At 40.1% G+C, this 21,961-nt stretch overlaps 1 protein-coding gene across 6 annotated transcripts in view; it reads right to left on the bottom strand.

The window, feature by feature from the left end:
- Window positions 1-7,528: 7,528 nt before the first annotated feature.
- The window catches only part of cacna1ia (calcium voltage-gated channel subunit alpha1 Ia), a 157,160-nt gene continuing 142,727 nt past the window's right edge, over window positions 7,529-21,961 (bottom strand). Inside the window, exons 33-37 of one of the 6 annotated variants that reach the window (XM_039824434.1) lie at window positions 21,183-21,332; window positions 16,728-16,865; window positions 14,100-14,316; window positions 11,891-12,138; window positions 7,529-11,619 (exon numbers count right to left, since the gene is read on the bottom strand). In XM_039824434.1, the coding sequence (XP_039680368.1) occupies window positions 10,894-11,619; window positions 11,891-12,138; window positions 14,100-14,316; window positions 16,728-16,865; window positions 21,183-21,332 (1,479 nt within the window). In that variant the 3' untranslated portion in view covers window positions 7,529-10,893. The remainder of the gene's footprint in view (window positions 11,620-11,890; window positions 12,139-14,099; window positions 14,317-16,727; window positions 16,866-21,182; window positions 21,333-21,961) is intronic. The other 5 variants (XM_039824436.1, XM_039824435.1, XM_039824433.1 and 2 more) reach the window with 5 other exon arrangements.

Here is a 21,961-nt window from a genome sequence, read left to right as displayed (position 1 = left end):
ATCAAGAAGGCCAGCTCTGTTCTTGGTTGCCCCCTTGATACCGTGGAGGTGGTGGGAGACAGGAGGATAGTGGCTAAATTATCCTCCACGATGGACAACTCCTCCCACCCCATGCAGGACACTCTGGGCTGCAGGCTTCTGCTCCTGCGCTGCATCACGGAGAGACAGATCTTTCCTGCCTGCTGCTGTCAGACTCTACAATCAGCACTGCTCCCAGTAGACCACATGGACAACACACACACACACACACACACAAGGACTGATAAACCGTGCAATAAAAAATGTGACTCTGCAATACTGTAAACACATTTTAGTATTTTAATATTTGTCTCTCTTTACTCTTTACTTATATTTATTTATTGTTTGTTTATCCGTGTCTTGTACGTTTCTTCCCATCCCTTGCTGCTGCAACAGCGTGATTTTCCCAATTCTGGGATTAATAAAGGATTTGGAATCTTTGAATCTTGAATATAGTATGAAAATATGTATGTCAAAAAAAAGTTATAGTATAGTATGTTGAAAAAAGTCATACTATAGTATGAAGAAAAAAAGTCATAAAAAATTGTATGTTGAAAAAAGCATAAAAAGTCATAGTATAGTATATAAGAAAAAGTCATAGTATAGAATGTCATAAAAAGTCATAGTATAGTATATCAGAAAAAAAGTCATAGTATAGATTCTATACTATGACTTTTTATGACTTTTTTCAACATTCTATACTATAGAATGTTGAAAAAAGTCATAAAAAGGTCATAGTATAGTTTGTCAAAGAAAAGTCATAAAAAAGTTATGGTATAGTATGTTGAATAAAAGTCATAAAAAAGTCATAGTATAGTATGTCGAAAAAAGTCATATTATAGTTTGTCAAAAAAAAGTCATTAAAAAGTTATGGCATAGTATGTCGAAAAAAAGTCATACAATAGTATGTCGTAAAAAGTGTTAGTATGGTAAGGTGGAATAAAAAGTCATAGTTTAGTATGTCAAAAAATGTGATAAAAAAGTAATCGTATAGTCAAAAATAGTAATAGGAAGTCATAGCAGTGAAAAAAAGAGTCAAAGATTACGATAGAATGTTGATATAGTATATGGCAAAAACAATCCTAGTATAGCATGTCGAAAGAATTGATAAAAAGGTCATAGCATAGTATGTCGAAAAAAGTGATAAAAAATGTATAGTATGTACGTCGAAAAAAGTGATAAAAAAAGTCCTAGTATAGTTTGTCAAAAAAAAAGTGATAAAAAGTCATGGTATAGTATGTTGAAAAAAAGTAATAAAAAAGTAATAGTATTGTAGTCGAACAAAAGTCATAAAAACATCATGTTGAAAATTGAACCCTCAAGCTTCAATATTCATTTTGTCTGTAGCAGCTATCTCACTGAGCTATTTGTGAAACTAACAATACACGGTTTGGAGTTATATTAAACGTTCACATTACTAAAGACAAAAAAGTAGTGAAAAAGGCATGTCAAAAGTAAAAAAAAATCATAGTGTAGTATGTCACAAGTCATAGTATAGTATGTCATAAAAAAGTCATAGTATCGTTTGTCGTAAAAAAGTCATAGTATAGTATGTCATAAAAAAGTCATAGTATCGTTTGTCGTAAAAAAGTCATAAAAAGTCATAGTATAGTTTGTCGAAAAAAGTCACAGTTTAGTATGTCATATATATATCTAAAAAGTCTTAAAAAAGTCTAAGTGTGGTATGTGGAAAAAAGTCATAAAAAAGTCATAGTATAGTACGCCAGAGAAAGTCTGGAAAAACATGCAAATGCCACTGTGCCACCAAATGAAATACGTTGAAAACAGTCATGGCATAGTGTCTCGAAAAAAGGTATATCAAAAAAATCATAAATCATAAAAAAGTCATTGTATAATATATCAAAAATAGTCATAGTATGTTGAAAAGAGTCAAGTCCAAGTATAGTAAAAAAAAGTAGCCAGAAATTTTGTTTTTCATTTTCTAATAGCTTAATAAGGTTTTGTGAATAGTTTAAAGTTTGAATGGCATCTGTAGGTGAAAGTACATGAGAGGAGTAGCATTTAGTAGTGGAAGAATCCTGAAGAGGATTTAAAGATTACTCCATTGACTTTCAATGTAAAAAGAATGAAGCTTAACATTTTAAAAAGTATAAATGGTGGAAAAAAGTTGAATACAAGCACAAATGTCCTTAAAGAGCTGAACATTTTAATATTTAATGGTTTTTGTAGCTGAAAGTATGCAGAAGTAGTAGGCGACCGAAAATCGGATAACAGAATGCTGCTGAATCAGCATTCACAAAATCACTAAATGGCTTGAATAGCCTTATATTACGGGCAATTATCATCATGTCTGATGCTGTAGACTATATTTCCCCTCAAACTAATAAGCTTAATTTAAATCTAATAAGGTCACAGTGAAATGTTTTCAGTAGTCAGCGTAACATGCATGATTAAGTTGTTGTTTTCGTTTTGCCTACTCTCTCTTTATTTTTTTGCTGTTCCTGTCTGTCTCTTTGCCTTATTCTCTTTCCCTCAGACAGCGACAGATGGAAGGGAAAAGCAGAATGAAATAGTGTTTAGATAAATTAATGCAGATACAAAGCATTAAATAATAAAAGGATGAGTACATTTATTCATAATTCCTCATCTTTCAAAGTAAGTGTCAAGCTGAATACAGGAGGTCAAGGTACATAAAAGTTATATAAAATGACAATATTTAGTTTCATGCGTCATAACCATTTTCATGGACAACCATGTGCAGTCTTACAAGGATCTTAGGGCAAGAGTAAATTCATATTTTTGAATTGCAATTCTGATTCTGATTAAATTCCAGACACATTGAAGAAGAATTTTTATACTCTAAGATATATTCAGGCAAATTTAAGGTCTTTGAAATTCACGAGTGTCCTCCCATCCCTACAACCTTGTGTCATGCATAATGCGAATTTTAGTGTGTGTCTGAGTCTGAGCTGAGGTAGCGCAGCATGCATGAGAGACTACAGCCAAAAGCTCTAAGAAACAGAGCTTTTTAAGGCAGGTGACAGGCATCAAACTTAAGCACTATACCATTAAATCAACTCAGGACCTCCGAGTTGTTTCAAATATCTCGACTCCCTTGCTTCTCTTCAACTAGTGACAGAGAGAGTGGGTAGATGCATATTGACTGAACCATCCTCAAAAAAAAACCTCTTAAGCACCATTACATGCTATGTTAAGTAAAAAGTCGACCAAGCTTAAACCACAAGCTCCCTATTTGTGCACTAGCAGACTTTGAATTAATTTTCATGTATAATTGCTTTGAAGTGCATGGAGATATTGCAAGGTTACCATAATTAAAGGTCTAACTGAATATCAAATAAATAAATTGCATGAATAAAAAACTGCTGCCTTTCTTGCTCTGGAGGACAAAAGATAGACTTTGTTTGGTACTTTCACACTAGAGCAAACTTTATTACAAATTCAGCAAAGTTGCATAAGAGAGGATCTGGCAACCTTATGTAACTTTTTTTTAGAGGGCATGATTTATTTCTTACTCTGAATACTTTAATTTTTGCTTTGTAAACAATTGTAGTGCATTTTTGGAGGTACTGTGTTCCTGCTTGCATACTGTGGCTGTGTAATTCAGTCTGAGCCGTGTTCTAAGGTAAGATCATTAAGAGTTCTTACTCACACACACACACACACACACACACACACACAGAAATGAAACCTTGAGGAAACGTTGGAAAGAAAAAAATAATACTGCAGTCGATTGTCCTGGGAAGGAATTTCATCCAGCATTTTATAAAACAAAAGAAAAATCTAAAGCCCGCACTAACTGATTTATTTCTTTATTTCTTTATTTGTTTGACACTTGGGTGCAGGGGAAACAAGGTGAACACAACATTGACATATTGTCACCTTTTAAGTTGGTATGGTGAACTGAAACCGTTGCTTATTAACACATCCAGCAGTAAAGGAGCAACATTATCAGTGATTTAGAGTGGTGTTTCTGGCCACCCGGCAAATGGAAGTCCAATTTTCACTCACTTTTTGCTCCGTTTTTGGTCTCTACAACGTCCTGAGGGAAATATTATGTAAGTCAGTAGTGTCAAACTCAGTTTCACTAAGGGCCACATTGGAAAATAAGAATCACATCAAGGGCCAGACATTTAGAGTTTATTGACATGCTTTAATTTTGAAAAAGTCAAATATCTTTGACATTATTATTGCATGTCTTATAAAGTCTTCTCCCTTACAGTTTGTTCGACGTAAAGCCCTAAAAAAGTCAACAAAAAAGTTCCTTAGCCATCATAGAAAAAAGCATTGCCAAAAGCATCAGCAAAAGTGACAAAAACTAGGTAGGCCAAAATTTATTGTGAACCTAAATTGATATTCGGGCTGGATCAAAATCTCCGAGGGGCTGGATTTGGCCCGCTGGCCTTGAGTTTGACACATGCGATGTAAGTATATGGCTCTTAGGCTGCTTAATGCTAAGTGCTATGTTCACCAGCTAATCGCTTACTGTGTCTGTCTGCTGTTTGGTGCTGAGCAGGTCGTGTACAGTGGAGCTCAAAATGACGCAATAAGAGTGAACCAAAGCAGTAAGAGTTAAAACATTAAGCCGTGGGATGCTGCGTATTCTCTCTCCACCACATTGGTGACCCCTTTCACATTTTTTACGTTAGCATTTGATACATTATTATTATAAAAAATATCTATTACAGTCGCTTTAATCTTTTTCATTCTATTTTTGTGTGCAGGGGAAATAGAGGTCAGCAACATTTGTTTGTTCCTGATGCTCTCAATCTATCTTACTATTCAGCAGTAAATGTACTAAGAGGATTGCTTTGAAATACACAGGCAGTTTTGCCAGCCTTCAAAATTGTTTTCATGTTAAGGGAAATTGCTGAGTTCTAAATTCAGACAAGGCAGAGATGTGACAGCTTGAACTGGGATTTCAAATCTGTCTGTTGAGAAAACACAGCCCAGCACATGACTGAACCGCCAGAGCTCCCTTCGAATAACTCTTTTCAAACCATAAACCAGTCACTCAACATTGTTACTGTATTATTTTTCACTATTATCTTACAAAACAGTGGGCCAGGTGTTGAGAAAACCAGTCAATCATCCCTCGCGATGAAAGCGCAGCAAGGCTGAAACCGGCGGTGTCAGCACTGCTCCCAATCTCACGGCTTCAGCTGTTACAGCTTCTCCTACCTCGCTAATGGCTTTATGTTGCAGACGTAAAGCAGAAGAAACAGGGAGAAGAGAGAGAGGGTTCGTGAAGGAATAAGCTTTAGCCGTTAGCACTGATCCTCAGACAGGCACACTCCCGTGCAGACTCACGTTGGATGCAACAAGGGAGTGGATATCTGTTTTTCTGTGTCTGTGTTTGTGTGTGAGCGGAGAAGATGGAGAGAGTAAGTGTGCCATGTGTGGGTGTATGTACATATGTGCATTTATGTCTGTGGATGTGTGCCCACAAACCCTGAAATTCAAACGTATGTGAAAGTCCATTGAAGCCAGACTGCTTCCCATTCTTATTACAGACGGGGAGAAGTGGCGATACTGACGGGGAGAAGTGGCGATACTGAACCTGCTTAATTCATCCACTATAGCAGTAAAAAAAAAAAAGGCGTCTGTATGTATGTGTGAGTGAGTGATGGGTGGGTGGGTAAACAACAAAGCGACACTCATAAGAGAAAAAAAAATCCTTTGAAGTTGTTCAGATTTCAGAGGGTTTAAATACCATCTGGAGATTGACAGCCATTTTCTCTATTTTATACAGTCAGCTCATTTCAGTGGCACTTCATTCATCCTTTTGTTGTGCCACCTTCACAACCTGCCTTTATCTGGCTCTCTCCCTGGAGCCTGTGATGCAATCGACGGGCCTGGACAACTCTCTGGGCAGTTAGCCTTGACGGCTGACAGAACTGGTTTCTACACATGGCCTTGATGAATGTGTGCGTGTCAGGAAAGAGGTGCGTGTTTCGCTGACTGATGTGATTAAATAAATAGAAGAAAGAGATAGAGTGAGGGGAAACTGTTGCTCCAAAAGGAGTCGGAAAAATGTTGACATGTTCATATTCTTTCATTAAAAATCCCATAAAACTTCAAATGGAACACCACTTATTTTACTTCGTTTAGAAACCCTTCAATTGACGCAAAATCTCTCAGCAAAAGTTCTACATAGAATTCTCCATAATGCAAAGTGTGTTATATCCAAACAATACCAGCTTGAAATCACCATGTCGTGGTCCAAGTTCCCTGCTTAAAGCAGCACTCAGGTCACCTTAAGCGACTCGTTACGTGACAGAGCACTAAAAACTACGTCTGATTTAATGACTTTTTTTGAATAAAAGGCTTCACACCTCCCTCAGAAAAAAAGCAACACATGAAAACAAGTTGTTGTTGAGATAAACACATTGTTTGGACCTTTTTATCAGACTTATGTTTGACATAACTTTTTTGAAGGATATGACACCACAGTATTTCTTTTGATTTTCCAAATACCATTGACTCAATATACTTAGCATTTTTTTCTCCTTTGAAAAGTAGCCCTAACACAATAATTCAATGTATGCCTGAAAAATTCCCTCGATTGATGCGTTTTGAGCGTTTGTTTGCAATTTCAGGAATTTTCCCTTGCAGCTGCGAAACTACAACCATTACAGAAGTACTCTAAATGTTATAGCTGGGATAAAACCAGTGGATTTCTAGGTGAGGTGAAACAATGATCCTGCACCACAGGGGCCTTTAGATCTCAGTGCACTTAGTGTGTTGCCATGGGAAGAAAATCAGCAAACAAGCCCCAAGAGGCTTCTTGGATACTGACCTTTTATGTTGCAAGAGGTCACTAGTACTCTTTCTCTCTCTCAGGTTATGTAAGGCAAATCAGGATTAATGCCCAAACATTTCAGATGCCAGGCCACTTCTTTTAAATACCTTGCAGACAACTGAAGTAATGACATATCCACTCACACTTTGTGCTTGCATCAACACACACGCACGCATTCACAGTCTCAGAGACACATTTACACTTACCGCTCCCCACACACACCTCCACCCCCCTGCAGTGACATTTGAAGGACAGGGGGCCTGCAGGGAGAGCTGGTCTTTGAGAGGTTAGATGAGGTGGAGGGATCGCTTGGTTCGGGGTGTGAGGTAAACAACACCTCGGAGTTCAGCGTGCATGCCTAATGTGCTCTCTCGCACTGGCGGCTCTGCTGACAAGCTGTCTGGAGAAGTCTCCTGCTCCTGCAGCATCTCTCTACCTGAGTCTCTCACACTGTCTGTTGGCTTTAAACTGCCCAGCTGTCCACGTCAACTCTGTACACTTTTGTGTCCCTGTCCTGTCAGTGGCTAGACTCTTGACTCAACCTCTTTTTTTTCTGTCTCTCATATCAGATACTTAATACTTTAAAATGAAATAACAGGTGTAAAGATGAAGACTGAACAGCAGCTTTTACTTACCCACAAATATAATTTGTGTTGAAAGGAAAAAAAGTTATTTGTTTGTTTTAGTGGTTTCATAGCAGCAGTAAAAAAACATTGGGGCATTCCCTTAAACTTTTTACAATTTTATGAAATGCGTACTAATGATATAATCATGGTCACTGGCAGCAATGCACACATGCAGATCAAAATACAAAGATATGTACAAATGTGAATTGTACACCTTTAAGGTGTGTTCAGACTGAAGGCAAAGCAAATTTAGGAATCGGCACGATTGCATACAAATTCAATGTAGGCTATTGTACTCATATTGTACTTCATGAACATATAGAGGCAAGAGTCTGGAGGGAAATAACAGAAATAACTTCAGATCCTGGTAAATCAGTCTGATTCAGAGACACACACACACACACACACACACACACACACACACACACACACACACACACACACACACACACACACACACTGCACAAAGACACACTCTGCTGCTCACACACACATTGTTAGGTAGTTAAAGCTAACATCTGGAGTGTGGGTGCATTGGCTGTTTGTAGCTTATAAACACTCCAGCAGTCCAATTTGTGCGAATAAAGCCTGGTGAAAATTTGCTCCGAGCTCAATCTGAGCACACCTTTACAGCTATCTTTAAAATTTTACCAGTGGTTTTTACCCCCCGACCTGAGTTCAATAACCTCATTTGCTATTGTCGTCCAATTGCAGCCTATCTCTGTACCGATCGGTCTCCGAGAGGGCAGAGGTGCAGTCTGATTGGTTGTAAGTTCAGACAAGTAGAAGCAAAAACAGACAGTAATGAATACTGTTGTATTCTGAGGAGATAAAAACATTGACATCATTTACTCAGGGCATACACATAGAACATTTATTGCTGCGTAGTCAGGCTTTACCCTTTGATGCCATCTTCATTGACACAAGGATTTGTCTCAGAAAGACAGAAGGATATATCTTTGAAGCTAAAACAGCCCTTTGTTGCTTCATGTTTTCGCTATTCAACCTTTAATCTCAGGTATCCTTACTGACAAACAGGTAAATTCAGGAAAAGGCAATCACTTCACCTGAAGTCATAAACACACACACACACACACACACACACACACACACACACACACACACACACACACACACACACACACACACACACACACACACACACACACACACACACACACACACAAGCATAAACTCACACACAACTGTCTTTACTATCACTCATTAATACCCAACACCATGTGATTAAACATAGTCATCAAAGTGATTTTGCATGATACAGTTTTTTTTCTAACATCATCTCATTCTTTTTTAGAAATTAAAAAAGTACGGTAAAGATCAAAACACTGTGGATACAACAGTCAACCTCCAGAAATCAGACTTAAAGATGAGCATTTTATTTTTGGATGTAGCAGTTAATCATGTGGCAAAAGCCAAAATAAGCTTGCATTAAAATATGCAAAGTTTTGTTCATTGTTAGTGTCAGCTGAATATCAAACTGGTGTGTGTGTGTGTGTGTGTGTGTGTGTGTGTGTGTGTGTGTGTGTGTGTGTGTGAAGGGGTTGCTACAACATACTGTATGTGCGAAGAGATGGGGAAGAGAAGATGAGTGCATCAGGGTGTCATTTCAAGAAAAAGCATACTGTATTGCAATCCCAGAACCATGCTTAAGGAACACTAATGTGTCCATAATCGATATGTTGTGGTGTAGTTCTCAAATTAAAGTTTTCATAGAGATGGTTTACGCTATTCATGGTTTTTAGCATAGGAGGCTAAAAGCAAACAAAGTTCCCTGTGTGCAGCCAGCAGGAATGTCTATGAGCTGGAACGATCCTCATGTGCTGAGTGAATATGGCTCTTCTCATCTCTGGTTGTCCCATGGGACTCCAACATTTGGAAAAAAAATAAAAATAAATCATGAGGAAACAGTGTTCCCAAAGAGAAATTTGCTGGAGGGAACAATCACTTCAGCGCACAAAAGTTTATTTGAAATTTTTTGCTTTGTTGTTTTATACACCGTCCACACCTTAAAAATTTTATAAAACTGGAAGCCACTGGCAGACAAAAAGTCCTAGACAACAAGTCAAAGAGATCGTATGGGTTGAATGAAATAGGGACAAAGTAACGGCAACACTTGCATGTGCCTATCTCTTTTTCTACAAAAATAGTGGGATAGAAATCACATGGTTATCACCCAACATTGACATCTTGATACACTTCTGTATACAGATAAAAAAAAAAAAAACTTGGTTAAATGCAATTCCATCATGCAGTCTAGGTCCCTCGCAACTCTTGTGGGTTTGTCCATTCATCGCAGATCCTTAAGCATGGTGGAGGAAGTGGTGTCAAAAGGAGTGTGCTTGAAGTCTCACTTTATTTATAAGTAGCTAGCTCTCTTTCATACTCATTTCTTCATGTCTGAATCAGTGAAAGATACTGGAGATAGAAATAAAAAAAGAACCAATTTCACAAATCACTCCATGCACTTTATACCTCCGCAATCTGTCAATTTCTTAGCATTTTCTGCTGCCACTCAAGACTCAGTTGACAGAGGCACGGAGCTTTGATCGGATAATACCTAGCTCCTGTTTCAAAAACACAGAGGTGTGGTGAAGTGATAACAATTATTTAATTTAGGCCTTGGATGGACCTGAGGCAGTGCTCTCACACACACACTATGATCAAAAACTCTTGAACTCTCCTCCACCTTGCATTTTACTCTGAACTCAGCAGAAGGTCCTGTGCCAGAGTGAGTAGGACCTGTGTTGTTTCCGTCTGCCAGAACAGATGGACATTAGATCCGCTTTCTGCTTTCCGAGCCAAACAAATGACTTGCCTTCTCCTTTCCCAGCCTTCCTTCCGCCTTAATATATTCCGCCATTTCCGTGCCTCCTCCCACTTACTCGCTGCACTGCCTCTGAGACAAAAACGATTCAAAACAGTCTCTGTTGGCATGTATAGCTATTTCAGTTCGGGTACTTCTATTTTTGGCATTTCCAACCTCAGTGAACCCAAGCCGACACGGGGAAAAGGAAACGGTAGAGCAACAACAAGCCTCTTTTCTTGTGTCTTTAAGTTTTAGCTCTTTTGTCTCTGCTCCTGTTGACTCCCTGATATGAATGGGCGTCCTGGTCTTCCAATGTGAGCAGAACCTTCCATGTCCTCCTCTACAGGTACAGCCCCTAAGAGTGTTTAAGGATTTATCTTCAGCCCTTAACTCTGCAGGCCACTTCCTCACCAGCAGTCTATACCCAAGACCACTCCCCTAGCTAGCACAAAACAGGACATGGGCTTGTCACAAATGTATCGAAAAGGGTTGAGGGGGCAAGATGAGGGTTTGGATTTGGAATACGGGACATCATGTGTCATCGAAGCCTCTCTCTCACTGATGGAAGCAGAGAGAGTGAGAGGGGACAGCTATGGGTTAAGATCCAAGGAATGGAGAGACAAAGAAAGAGTAGGTAGGTTTCATCTGTTTTTCCGACAAGGCCCTACTGTTGTTTGGCTTGAGCTCTTCCCTTTAAACCCTTGCTCGCCATCTCCTATTTCCACTCTTCCTTCTCCTCTTCTTGTATCAACTAATACCCCTGTCCAGGGGTTAGCCAAGAAGCCTTGGGGGTCCATAAGCTCCAAGCCCAGAATCTCCCTGCGGCCCTCCCTACCCCGGGATGACAGTAGCATCCCCCCTTGGTCCAGGCTTCCTGTGCTGTTGCACTTCTTCACTGCTCCTCCCGGGTACACCAGGGAGCTGGGCGACAGCAGTGATGTCAGCGACAAGCTGCTTAGTGTCTCTGACAAGTGTTCACTGTTGCCCGCTTGGCTGGAGCCACAGCCACCAATTGACGATCCAATACCTATTCCCAGGTCCTCGTCCGAAGGGTCAATTGAGTCGTCACGGGTGTAGCCCGGGCTGGTGCTTCCTCGGCCACTGCTCTGGCTCCGCTGGTGGCCCCTGGTGGCCTGGAGGGTGAGGGCTGATGAGGGGCTCGGCCTTGGTCTCAGGGTCTGAACTGGGGAGGAAATGGCAGTGCCGTCTTCAGGGAGCGGGCACACAAGTGGTAAGGGAGCTGTCAGCAAAGGCAACTCCAAGTTCTGTGGTGGAGAGATGCTGAAGCTCAGTCCCTCTTCCAGGGTGGTCTGGAGGCTGCCCTCAGAGCTGCCTGTAGCAAGGGACGAGTCACTATGGGATGGGCACTGAAGACAGAAGGGAGAAAGGGGAGAAAGCACATGAATCCAACTCTTTTTCAAAAAAATCTTTTCAAATCTTTTTAATATTTACATATACATTTTTATTGCCTCTTAGACATTATGATTTGTTGTCAGTGAACAGACATCAGGCCATTTCTCATCCAGCTAAGCACAAAATGGATCTGCTATTTCTTTTTAATCTAATGACTTTCCCAAGGCTCTACCTCAATAAAACCTTACAACTATCTATTTTGCCCCTCTCCTCCCCTACCCCTACCTGTGTACAGAGCATCTTGCTATGGGCTCCTGGGGAGCGGAGCGAAGCCCATGAGTCTGGGGAGGTCAGTCTAAGGCCCCTCGACAACCGTAAGCTCCTACTGCGGGGAGGTGCTGGGATGGCTGCTCCTGCAGGGTGGAAGAACTCTGCAGGCAGATGGAAGAGAGGAGAAATGCCACTGGCTGCTGCTCCTCCTCCTCCTCCTCCTCCTTTGTTTCTTTCCTTGTTGCTGCTGCTGGAAACACCACCTTGAGGAGGGAGTACACTTTTTTCCATTTCTATCCTTTTATTGTCCTCCACTTGTGTTGGAAGGATTATTTTCATCTGAATAATGTATATAGATCAAGCTACAGCAGCAGCTTCATATATATTGTGTACATATATATATATACAGTATCTCACAAAAGTGAGTACACCCCTCAGATTTTAGTAAATATTTCATTATATCTTTTAATACACTGAAGAAATGACACTTTGCTATAGCTATTAGGCTAACTGACATAAAACCATGCCAATCTCTAGGTATGGTGAAGGGTATGTGATGATGTGGGGGTATTTTAATTCCAAAGACCAAGGTAACTTTATCAGGATGTATAGTCTCCTGGATACTATGCATCCTGATAAAGAGATGATAGAGAGATGATTTTATGGAAAGTACCCCATGCCAATCTCTAGGTATGGTGAAGGGCATGTGATGATGTGGGGCTATTTTAATTCCAAAGGCCAAGGCAACTTTATCAGGATGCATAGTATCCTGGATCCATGAAATAACTGGCCTTTAAAAATAAAAATCTGCCTGCCTCTATGGGAATTTAACATAGGGGTGTACTCACTTTTGTTGCCAGCGGTTTAGACATGAATGGCTGTATGTTGAGTTATTTTGAGGGGACTGCACATTTACACTGTTATACAAGCTGTACACTTAATACTTTACATTGTAGCAAAGTGTCATTTCTTCAGTGTTGTCTCATTAAAAGATATAATGAAATAGTTACTAAAATATGAGGGGTGTACTCACTTTTGTGAGATACTGTATATACTGTATATATATATATATATATATATATATATATAAAGATAGATAGATAGATAGATAGATATAAGTATATATATATATATATATATATATATATATATATATATATTATATCATAAGTAATACAGTGGCAGTGAAATAGCTACTAAGTCAGCAAGCCCAACACTTGCAGGTGGATGTCGTGAGTGAATCCCTATCTCCCTACATGCTTTAAAATACTTCCTTTAGGTGGGGCCTCTTGTTGCTTTGCAGGGTGGCAGGTTAAAGCACCCACTGTTAACTGACAGATTTTAGGTGTTGTTTAATGTTGATATTTTTTTTATAACATCTTTAACTGTTGTTTGATGAGTGTTCGTTGGAACTGACTGTATGGACTGGGAAGCTGCAAATGAATTGCCCATTGGATTAATAAAGTGTCTGAATCAGAGTCTAATGTGTAGTGTGGGGATGAGTATATGCTTTGTGATGGCATTTGGTTAAATGGTATCAGCTGTGGCAGGGCCTTTCTGTGTAGAGTTTGCATGTTCTCCTCGTGTTTGCGTGGGTTTCCTCCCACAAAGACACGCATTCTAGGTAAATAGGACTACAGTTTAAAAAATGAGCTGACTGGCTAACACTTTTACAGAAATGTTGATTAATGTCCTAATAAATAAATCTTAAACTGAATAAAAAAAAAAAAAAGTATGGTCGACTGCGCATGCACGAGGGATAAACCCAATAGCAACAGCTCTTAGTGGGCGAAGCCTATACGAAATAGAACTACACAGATCATTTAGCACTTTATTGCAGAGGTTCAAGTGCCCTTTGTATGCTCTCTTCCTAATTGTTGAGAGGTACATTTCTGGGACCTTTATAATCTCTCCTGAAATCCTCCTATTGTGAATATAATTTACAATATGTTTTCTTAGATATTTATCTTGGAAAGTTGTTGCTCTCATTTAACAAAACCATGTTATGTCTTGTCCAAATTGTGTCTTTCATGTGTCAATTTTACCCACCAACTTTTTTGACATATATATAATGTAGGCTGCAAAAAAACAGCATGAAAAGAAATCAGAATTTACTTGTTTGCAGGTACAAATACAAAATTGATATTGATAATATATCATTAATAAATTCCTTTGAAATCCAGCCTGGTAGTACAGTGAATATACTTTATCTGGTTTTACTCACTGTGGCTACAGTGAGGTGAACGCATATGTGGTTGCTGTGTTTGCATCTCCATCTCCTGTAGTGCAGTCTCCACCTCAATACCAGTGCTCAGGGCCCGGCAGGGCTGGCCCAACCCCTGCACCTGGCTCTGCACCACGGTTTGAGTCTGGTGGCCTCCTGCATGACTCCCTCCACCTCCAGCCTCCTCAGAGCTGCGAGAGTCACTGCTGCACCTTCCCTGGAAGAGAACAGATTATCTGACATTGAAGGAAATGTCTTTTTTTTATAAATCTAAAAGTGTGTGGAACGTCATTTAAAAAAGAAGCTAAACTAGACATGTAGGGATAGATAAATGACATAACATTTTTTTTATGATTGCTTTTTTATGATTGCTTGGACTTGTGTGCTGAAAAAAAAAAGCTTACAATAAATTAACATAGTTTAAAATGTACATAAACCTCTTACTTCTTTTGCAAAAGGACAATTCAAGTTTAGGATTAGCATTACATTTTGTAAAAATGACAATTCCTGGACCAAGCCTAATAGAAAATGAGTGCAGAAAAAAAACAGCCCCTCTGGCATCCTGCAGATATCAAACATGGTCTCTGATTCTCATCATCCCTCGGGCTTTTCATTTAGGTGCTAGTGAAGGGCGAGGACTGATTATGGGCTGAAAGAGCCTGTTATTGTAATGTTAATGTTACATATTGTAACAATCAATGATTAGTTAGAAACGTGTCAGTGTGTGTGTGATGGCTGCAACAGCTGGAAGCGGGGAGCACGAGGTAGATTAAGGCAGGAGTTCAGCTTTGTAAGCTCCTACCTTGTACGTTTTAATTACCATCATGTGGGGACTGCAGAATCATTTGTGCGTGTTCGTGCACGCATGCATGCATGTGTGTCCACTTTTGTGCTTCCACTAGTGTATTGTATCTCTGAGTCATTCAGTCCTAGCCCCTGAACGACCCCCTTTCAAACAGGCAGCCACCCACACCCATACAAACCTCAAACAACCATGGCACACATTACTCAGTGCCACACACACATTTTTATTTCCCCAAACACAGTTTGGCAAATGAAATCCCTAACCTTAGATCCTTTCTCACCTTCTGTCTTTACCTCTTTCTCTCTCCCTCTTTTTCCCTCCCTCCTCTAATGAGCAGTGGTTCACAGCCATGCGTGGCAGTTGCAGGCTTATCTGGCTATCCAGAACCAAGGAGCATTACCTCATTACAGTGGAGGATATCTAGGAAGGACGGATGATAAGGGATGGAGATAGAGGGGCTAGAGGGAGGTGCAGAGAAGGTGTGCAATTACCAGAGGGGTAACATGGATAAAGTAGGAAGTAAGCATGAAAGGGGGAGAGTGTGTGCAAGAGAGGGAGGCATGAGAGCCACCCAGGATAGCAACTATAGGAAGAGCCTAGTTTTATTCATGAGAAGAGATTGTGGATTCTTCAAAGACAAGATAGTTACCACTGATACACAGAGAAAAAGCGATAACGGGATCTTTGGAATCTTAAGGTTTTTTATCTTTAATTCACAAGAGAGCCTACAGCATAGCCATGAAAAATATTTTATAATGGTCATTTGTTTTGTGCTTCCTGGAATAAATATATATATATATAAAAAAAATCATCAGTGAGCCTCTGCCATTGTTTGTGCTTATCTTTTTGGGGGAGTAGGACAACGTGCCGGTATACTGTACATGTAAAGTACAAAGTAGTGAAAATACTTGACGTTAACAATGAATCTATGGTGCAATTGTTATTATTCTGGTCACTGAAAGCTTTTTATGTTTTTATTTTTTTAAACAAAAAAGTGTAATTACCCTGGTAATGACATTAAACCAGGTGCTCACTCCCAGGCACTCTGTCCCACGTTCACTATTTACTATATCTTACTGGGAGGATCATCATGTCATTCGTAATTTTATCTGAGCAGCATAAAGACCAAATAGCGTGAAGAAGGTGAAGAATATATTTGTAAATTGCACATTATTACCATTGATCAAAGCTCAGATCCAACTTTATTGTCAAGGTTTATTGTATGTGTTTCAGTTTCCTGTTTTATTTTGTAGTCTGTTTTTTCCTCCTTTGTCATGTCTCGTGTTACTTCCTGCCTTGTGTTTTTCCACCTTCGTTATTGTCTGCCCCACCCTGTTTCACCTGTTCCTGAGTCCTTGTGTCACCTGTTCCTTGTTTCACCTCGTTACCTCTTGTATTTTGTGTGTGTGTGTGTGTGTGTGTGTGTGTGTTTGTGTTCTCTCTACCCTACCCTACCCTTTTGGTCTCGGTGGTTCCTGTTTCCTGTGATTGCTGTTTTTGACTTCCACTGCGTTTTGGACTGTTTGGACTACTTTTGCCTGCTGTATTCATGACTCCTTTTGTTTGTATTGATTTTATGGTATTACATCCTCTGAATCCTACAACGTTTCTTTACTTAAAACAAACGTATTTTTGCAAACACTGTCTTTTACTTTGGCTACACAGAAAATGATGTCTTGGGAATAAGGGCATGTATGTCACTACTGCACATTTGTACTCCATATTTTTCAACACTTTAAAGAGATGTATTTTTTTTCTTTTTTGAAGTGTAGATCCTAATCTTGCCACCACATCCCTCCTCACTCTGCTCATACTGTACCCACCTTGCCCTCTCTCACCAGCAGCTGGTAGGCAGTATGTTCGTCCAGGCTGAGGTCATCTGGCAGGGTGGGGGATGAGGACTTGTCTGACAGTTGCTCTGACTTCAGTGATGCCTGCTCAATCTCTGCCATTTTTATCTGCTGCAAAAATGTACCTCTGTTATTCATGTTTTAAAACAGGAAGGGATAGGGAATAGGAACAGCAAACCTTTCAGTTACTGAATTAATAGAGCATTGTCTTATAAGTGCTAAATATAATGCATGATTTATTCTTGGGATCACAATAACCACAACTGACCTCAGTATCTTTGTATACATAGATATTACATTTCTAAAGAATCAGCAACAATGCTTTGAAGATGTCTCTCATGATTCCTTCGTATATATAGTACATCTCCTATTGGTCGATATGAGCGACACAGACATGATAGGTAAAACCTCTGCCAAGTTTCGATATGCTTCACCAGATGTTGACAATTCAAAGTAGCCAAAATGCCGTGGCACCTGTCTGTAAAGAGAGCAGGGTGAGAGATTTCAAGAAGTAACAACATTGCTTTGTCATTATTAACTGAACAAAATATGTAAAGGCAGAGGCTGAATGAGAGGCGAGAGGCAGATATCCAAGCAGTGCGTACACAGCAGGTGTATGTGTGCATGTTTTTAGGTGTGCCCCTGCAGTCTCTATATGTATCTGTAAGCAAGAGTGAAGATATGTTTTTTTTTTCCATCAGGAGTGAAGTTGTAGATGCACCAGAACCTCATAATTCTGCCCCTATAGCCAACTGAGTATGTTTTTTAAACACTGTACATTACAATGTTGTTGCTGTGTGTAATGGTGTCTCATAGTCCTGGTTGTACAGCAATCCTAAAGACACAGCATTACCAAACACAGAATAGTTGGGAAGTGACAACAAATACTCCAACTGCTACTAACCTCTCTCGCTCTCATTTGTTCCAACATTCGCTCCAGCTAAGTTTGTTTCATTGTGTAACTCAGCTCATATCGCTATTGAATTGGTTTTAAATGATCACTGCATGAGCCTCGTGTGAGCTCAAGCTTCTCAGGGTGACTTCCTTCTCTACCCTTCCCCCTTGCAGCACTTTTTGCACACAATTTCAAAACATACTGCAGTTGATCAGTGAGCTGGAGTGGAATTTCAGGGTTTCTGGGGGTGCTATGATGTGCTCAAGCAGTATTTCTTTAAAAAGACAGAGCAACACATAGCCAGAGAGGAGGAGGGTAAAAGGGCCCAGTGAAATCCAATGGAGTGAGGCCTGTTAGCGATATATTTACACGTACCCGTAGGTCAGAATTACAAAGAGGTTCCTAGAAAAAGATTCATGGCTGATATGCAGCCGTAAATTACCATTGCCCAAAGAGGGAGGGGAGAGAGAGAGAGAGAGAGAGAGAGAGAGAGATGTTGGATGGAGCAAGGAAGCAAGAGAGAAGCGCAGCAATGCAGCTCAACTCTCTTCCTGTATTCTTGGCTGTGCCTCCAGGGACAATGAAAAAGGCACTGGGTACAGAAGGAGTTGCTACACAGCTGACGGATATCTCATGGCCTGATAGCGTGACTCATGCGAGTCAGGACATGGTAAGCAAATGCAATATAATTTATGCTAAATATAGGAAACAAGTGCACCAGCAGTCAGATGATCATTTTCCACAACACACAGGTGCCAAAACAGACACACCTCCTTGCTGTCTACCACAGGTTTTTAATACTACCACTAGTCACCAAAGAAATATTGAAATCCTACACATAAGTGATTTAACTGATTTGGTAAGTAGTTATTTTTCTACTCTTAAATGCTAAATGCACAACATCTACACAGCACAAAAAGGAATATAAGTATGCAACTTATTTCTTCTCTCATACCTCTTGGGACTTTGTGAAATATGCCAATGTATTACCACGCGTCCACTCATCATGCAGTATCATCATGGGATAAATTTTCCCTGAGAAATGCCATTTATGACCACAGAACCTGCTGATGTCCATACATACAGTAAAGCCCTCTGCCTGTTCAGGTAGCTTTCAGAACTTTCAAAACAGATTCCCGAAACATCTAATTCCACCTTTTAAGATGGCGCCCTTCCAAAAAATAATGTCAGAGAAATTGTGTTGTTGACCGCTCCTGCATGCTTGAGAAGTGCCTGTTTAATCTAGGAACTGAATAAATGGCAAAGGCCTTCACTGCTCCATTGAAATGTTCCCTGCAGACTCAACTGTTGACAGACTCTCTCAAGTCCTTATTAGGTAGTTACTTGATGAATATTTTCACTGTCACACACACACTGCATCCAGGTGTCCCGCTGTGCCTTCGTGTCCCCTTAAACACAACACCATTGTACATAACTCACAGCAGTGACAGACTCATCTGTCTGAAAATGGCACACACCCACACTAGCGCTCTCACATACACACAAACAAACAATATGCAAGTCTGATGGTTAAAGAACATGGGAAATTGAAGAAAAGGATCAGACACAGTAAATCAGAGAGCGATAGAGGAAAAGCCAGAGGAGTAGAGGAATGGATGGGAGTAAACATGTAAAAGAGGGAAGAAAGATTGATGGTTTGACAGCATCTGCAGACAGGCAGAAAGCAGGACTGACAGGTAAGGAGGTGTAGAGCCCAGTTATTGCTTCTTGTGAGCTGACCCGCAGCACTTTGTCATTGTGATGGACAACACTGGCACAGGACAGTATGTTTGTGATTATGTTTACTGTGATGCAAGATCTCCTGAGTACAAAATACCCCAAAATACAAGCACAAGTAAATGAGTGTTGGTGCATGCGTGCATGCATGCCAGGAATGGTTGCATGTGTGTATGCATGCAATGGGCCTCATTAATCCACATTTCTGCACATATGGAAAGTTGACATCATCTCATGTTGAGACTATGTTTTTAATTAACTTTATAAAATATTTACTTTAACAACACCTCCCATTCAAACAGCTTTGTGTGATGAATGAAGCCCTGTGTGCGCATATCCATGAAAGTACGTGCCAAATGCATGTGCCTGTGTGTGTCCCTGTTGCAAATCTGCATGCACGTAATCTGCTCCTGAACATCGTGGAGTGTGTGTGCTTGTGCCTGTGTGCATGAATGTGTGTGTCTTGTATATGTGAGTGTGTGTGTTTCAGGGCTACTGAGGTTTGCTATTCACTGTAAGTTTTTGAAACACAGTTGATGCAGGCAAAAACGTTTGCATAGGCTGGTATATCTTTACACATGTACACATATGTATGATAAGGACGGTATTTCATTCATAAGTTTCTACCTACACAACTAGGTGCTTGCATCCAGTGTGAATTTATTTCAAAATGTCCCTCAAGTTTATTTTCATCCAACACATGTGGCCATGTTTACCAAGCATCTCAGAGCAAAGATCAGGCCTAGCGGTGTATTTACCCACACTTCTCAGAATGATCCATATGTGGGCCTATTTTCAGGCAAAGGAGTAAAAGCATTTTATAAATCAAGATTTGTAAATGTAACATTATTTTTTGCAATTGCCATCTATCTACTAATATCCACAAAATCCTAAAATGTACATTTATTTGACAACCAGAAACTGTGGGTATAACATCTAATTTGGGTCCCTCACATCTGCGATTACATTAAATGCATTTCACAGCTATAAAGCTGACCTGGTTCTTCCTCCCCACTAACCCATGATAATGAAACAAGACTTGGTAAGCCTGGTTTTGCTGAAATATGAGCGTAGCCATTGGTAAGATGCCCTGACTGAACACAGAAACTAAACCGATGCATTTTCAAATACACTATGGATACTCTGCAATCAGTTTATATATCAGTCTGGCTGCTGTGGTCGACTGAACGTGCTGCTCTCTCTCACTCACGGAACGCAGCTGTCAAGCCAAAGAACCGCAGCAACAGCGAGCGAGGAGGACTGCAGGATCACCTGCAACTCTCTTCAAGGGAAAGTAAAGATGTTTGCCCGAAATTTCACTAAATTTGCTGCTGTGCTTTTTTTTCTTTTCTTTTCTTTTTTAAAATAAAATGGTCACTAAAAGTCTAGCGGCATGATAGTTAAATTGGCAACACTGAGATGGTTTCTTTATAAATCGGTTTCATTTTCTGAGGTGGGAGTATTTTTAATACTAGTGAAATATTCTGGTTGACTAATAGGAGTGATTCTGACATGTTTGATAAATATGGGCCTCCAGGTTGGTCCAGTGAAGCTCAGTGCGTAGAGCCTGTCACTAAAAATGACCATGGTAAAAATGTATGCATCTGTTTGTGGTACTGTGGATGGTTGTGTCAGCCAAATCTGTATCCAAAAAAATGGATGCCTTTGGTTCTGTAAAATAAATTTAAACCACAAGGATGAATTTAATATCTGGGGCGACCTGCCCTTTAGGTGTATGCGTGTGTTTGCATGTGTATTGCATATATGTTGGTATTTATGTGCGTTCATGGTGGTACCTCTTGTGGGTGGCCCCTGCAATCTTTACAGATGGGTGGAGGAGAGGAATAGTGGTGGAAGACAGAACCGGAGAGGTTGTCGATCATCAGCATCTCCCCCTCCAATGTATCCTTGATCAGGAGAGATACGCTGTCCAGCCATTGGCTCTCCTGGAACACATACACACACACACACACACACACATACACGCAGACATACACACGGACACATACACACGAGACGCAGGCCGGCAGACCGGTATTGCACGCAGGTGCCAACATGTGCACATGCGGACATGCGAGGACAAAGAACACGCAGGGAAATGCATACACCATCGTAAGGGTTATAAAAATGTCTGTGTGCACACGCAGGTATGCTTTTATACTTCATTATGTACTCACACATAAATGCACACATTCACACATGTAGTTTACCTAAGTCTTCATTTCTAAAACCACAAAAGTAAAAAAAAAAACACATCTAAAACACGTTCTGTGTCATGTATGTACAAATAAAGCAGAACAAATGCCCCTCTCCTACTCTGTTGGCCTTCAGGGCTAAGCACTGTTCTCTTTTGCAAAAAGGCTCCTCAATAATATGACTCCAAACCCTCATTAGCCAAGTAACACCTAATTTTACTATCAAAGCCTTGAGCACTGAGAGCGGCGCAATTACATTTGATATATCACCTCAATTAGGCTGTTCAATACCTTGTTGAAACAATTTAAGATTTAAGCATTTGCTTTGTGCTCTGGGTATTATTAGGTTTAAAGCAATTTAGACTGAATCAGTCAGGGCT

This window comes from Perca fluviatilis, chromosome 15 (assembly GCF_010015445.1).
Source record: "Perca fluviatilis chromosome 15, GENO_Pfluv_1.0, whole genome shotgun sequence".
Lineage (NCBI taxonomy): Eukaryota > Metazoa > Chordata > Actinopteri > Perciformes > Percidae > Perca > Perca fluviatilis.
The sequence above is the reverse complement of the archived record's forward strand: the minus strand, read 5'-3'. Positions and strand labels throughout refer to the sequence as shown.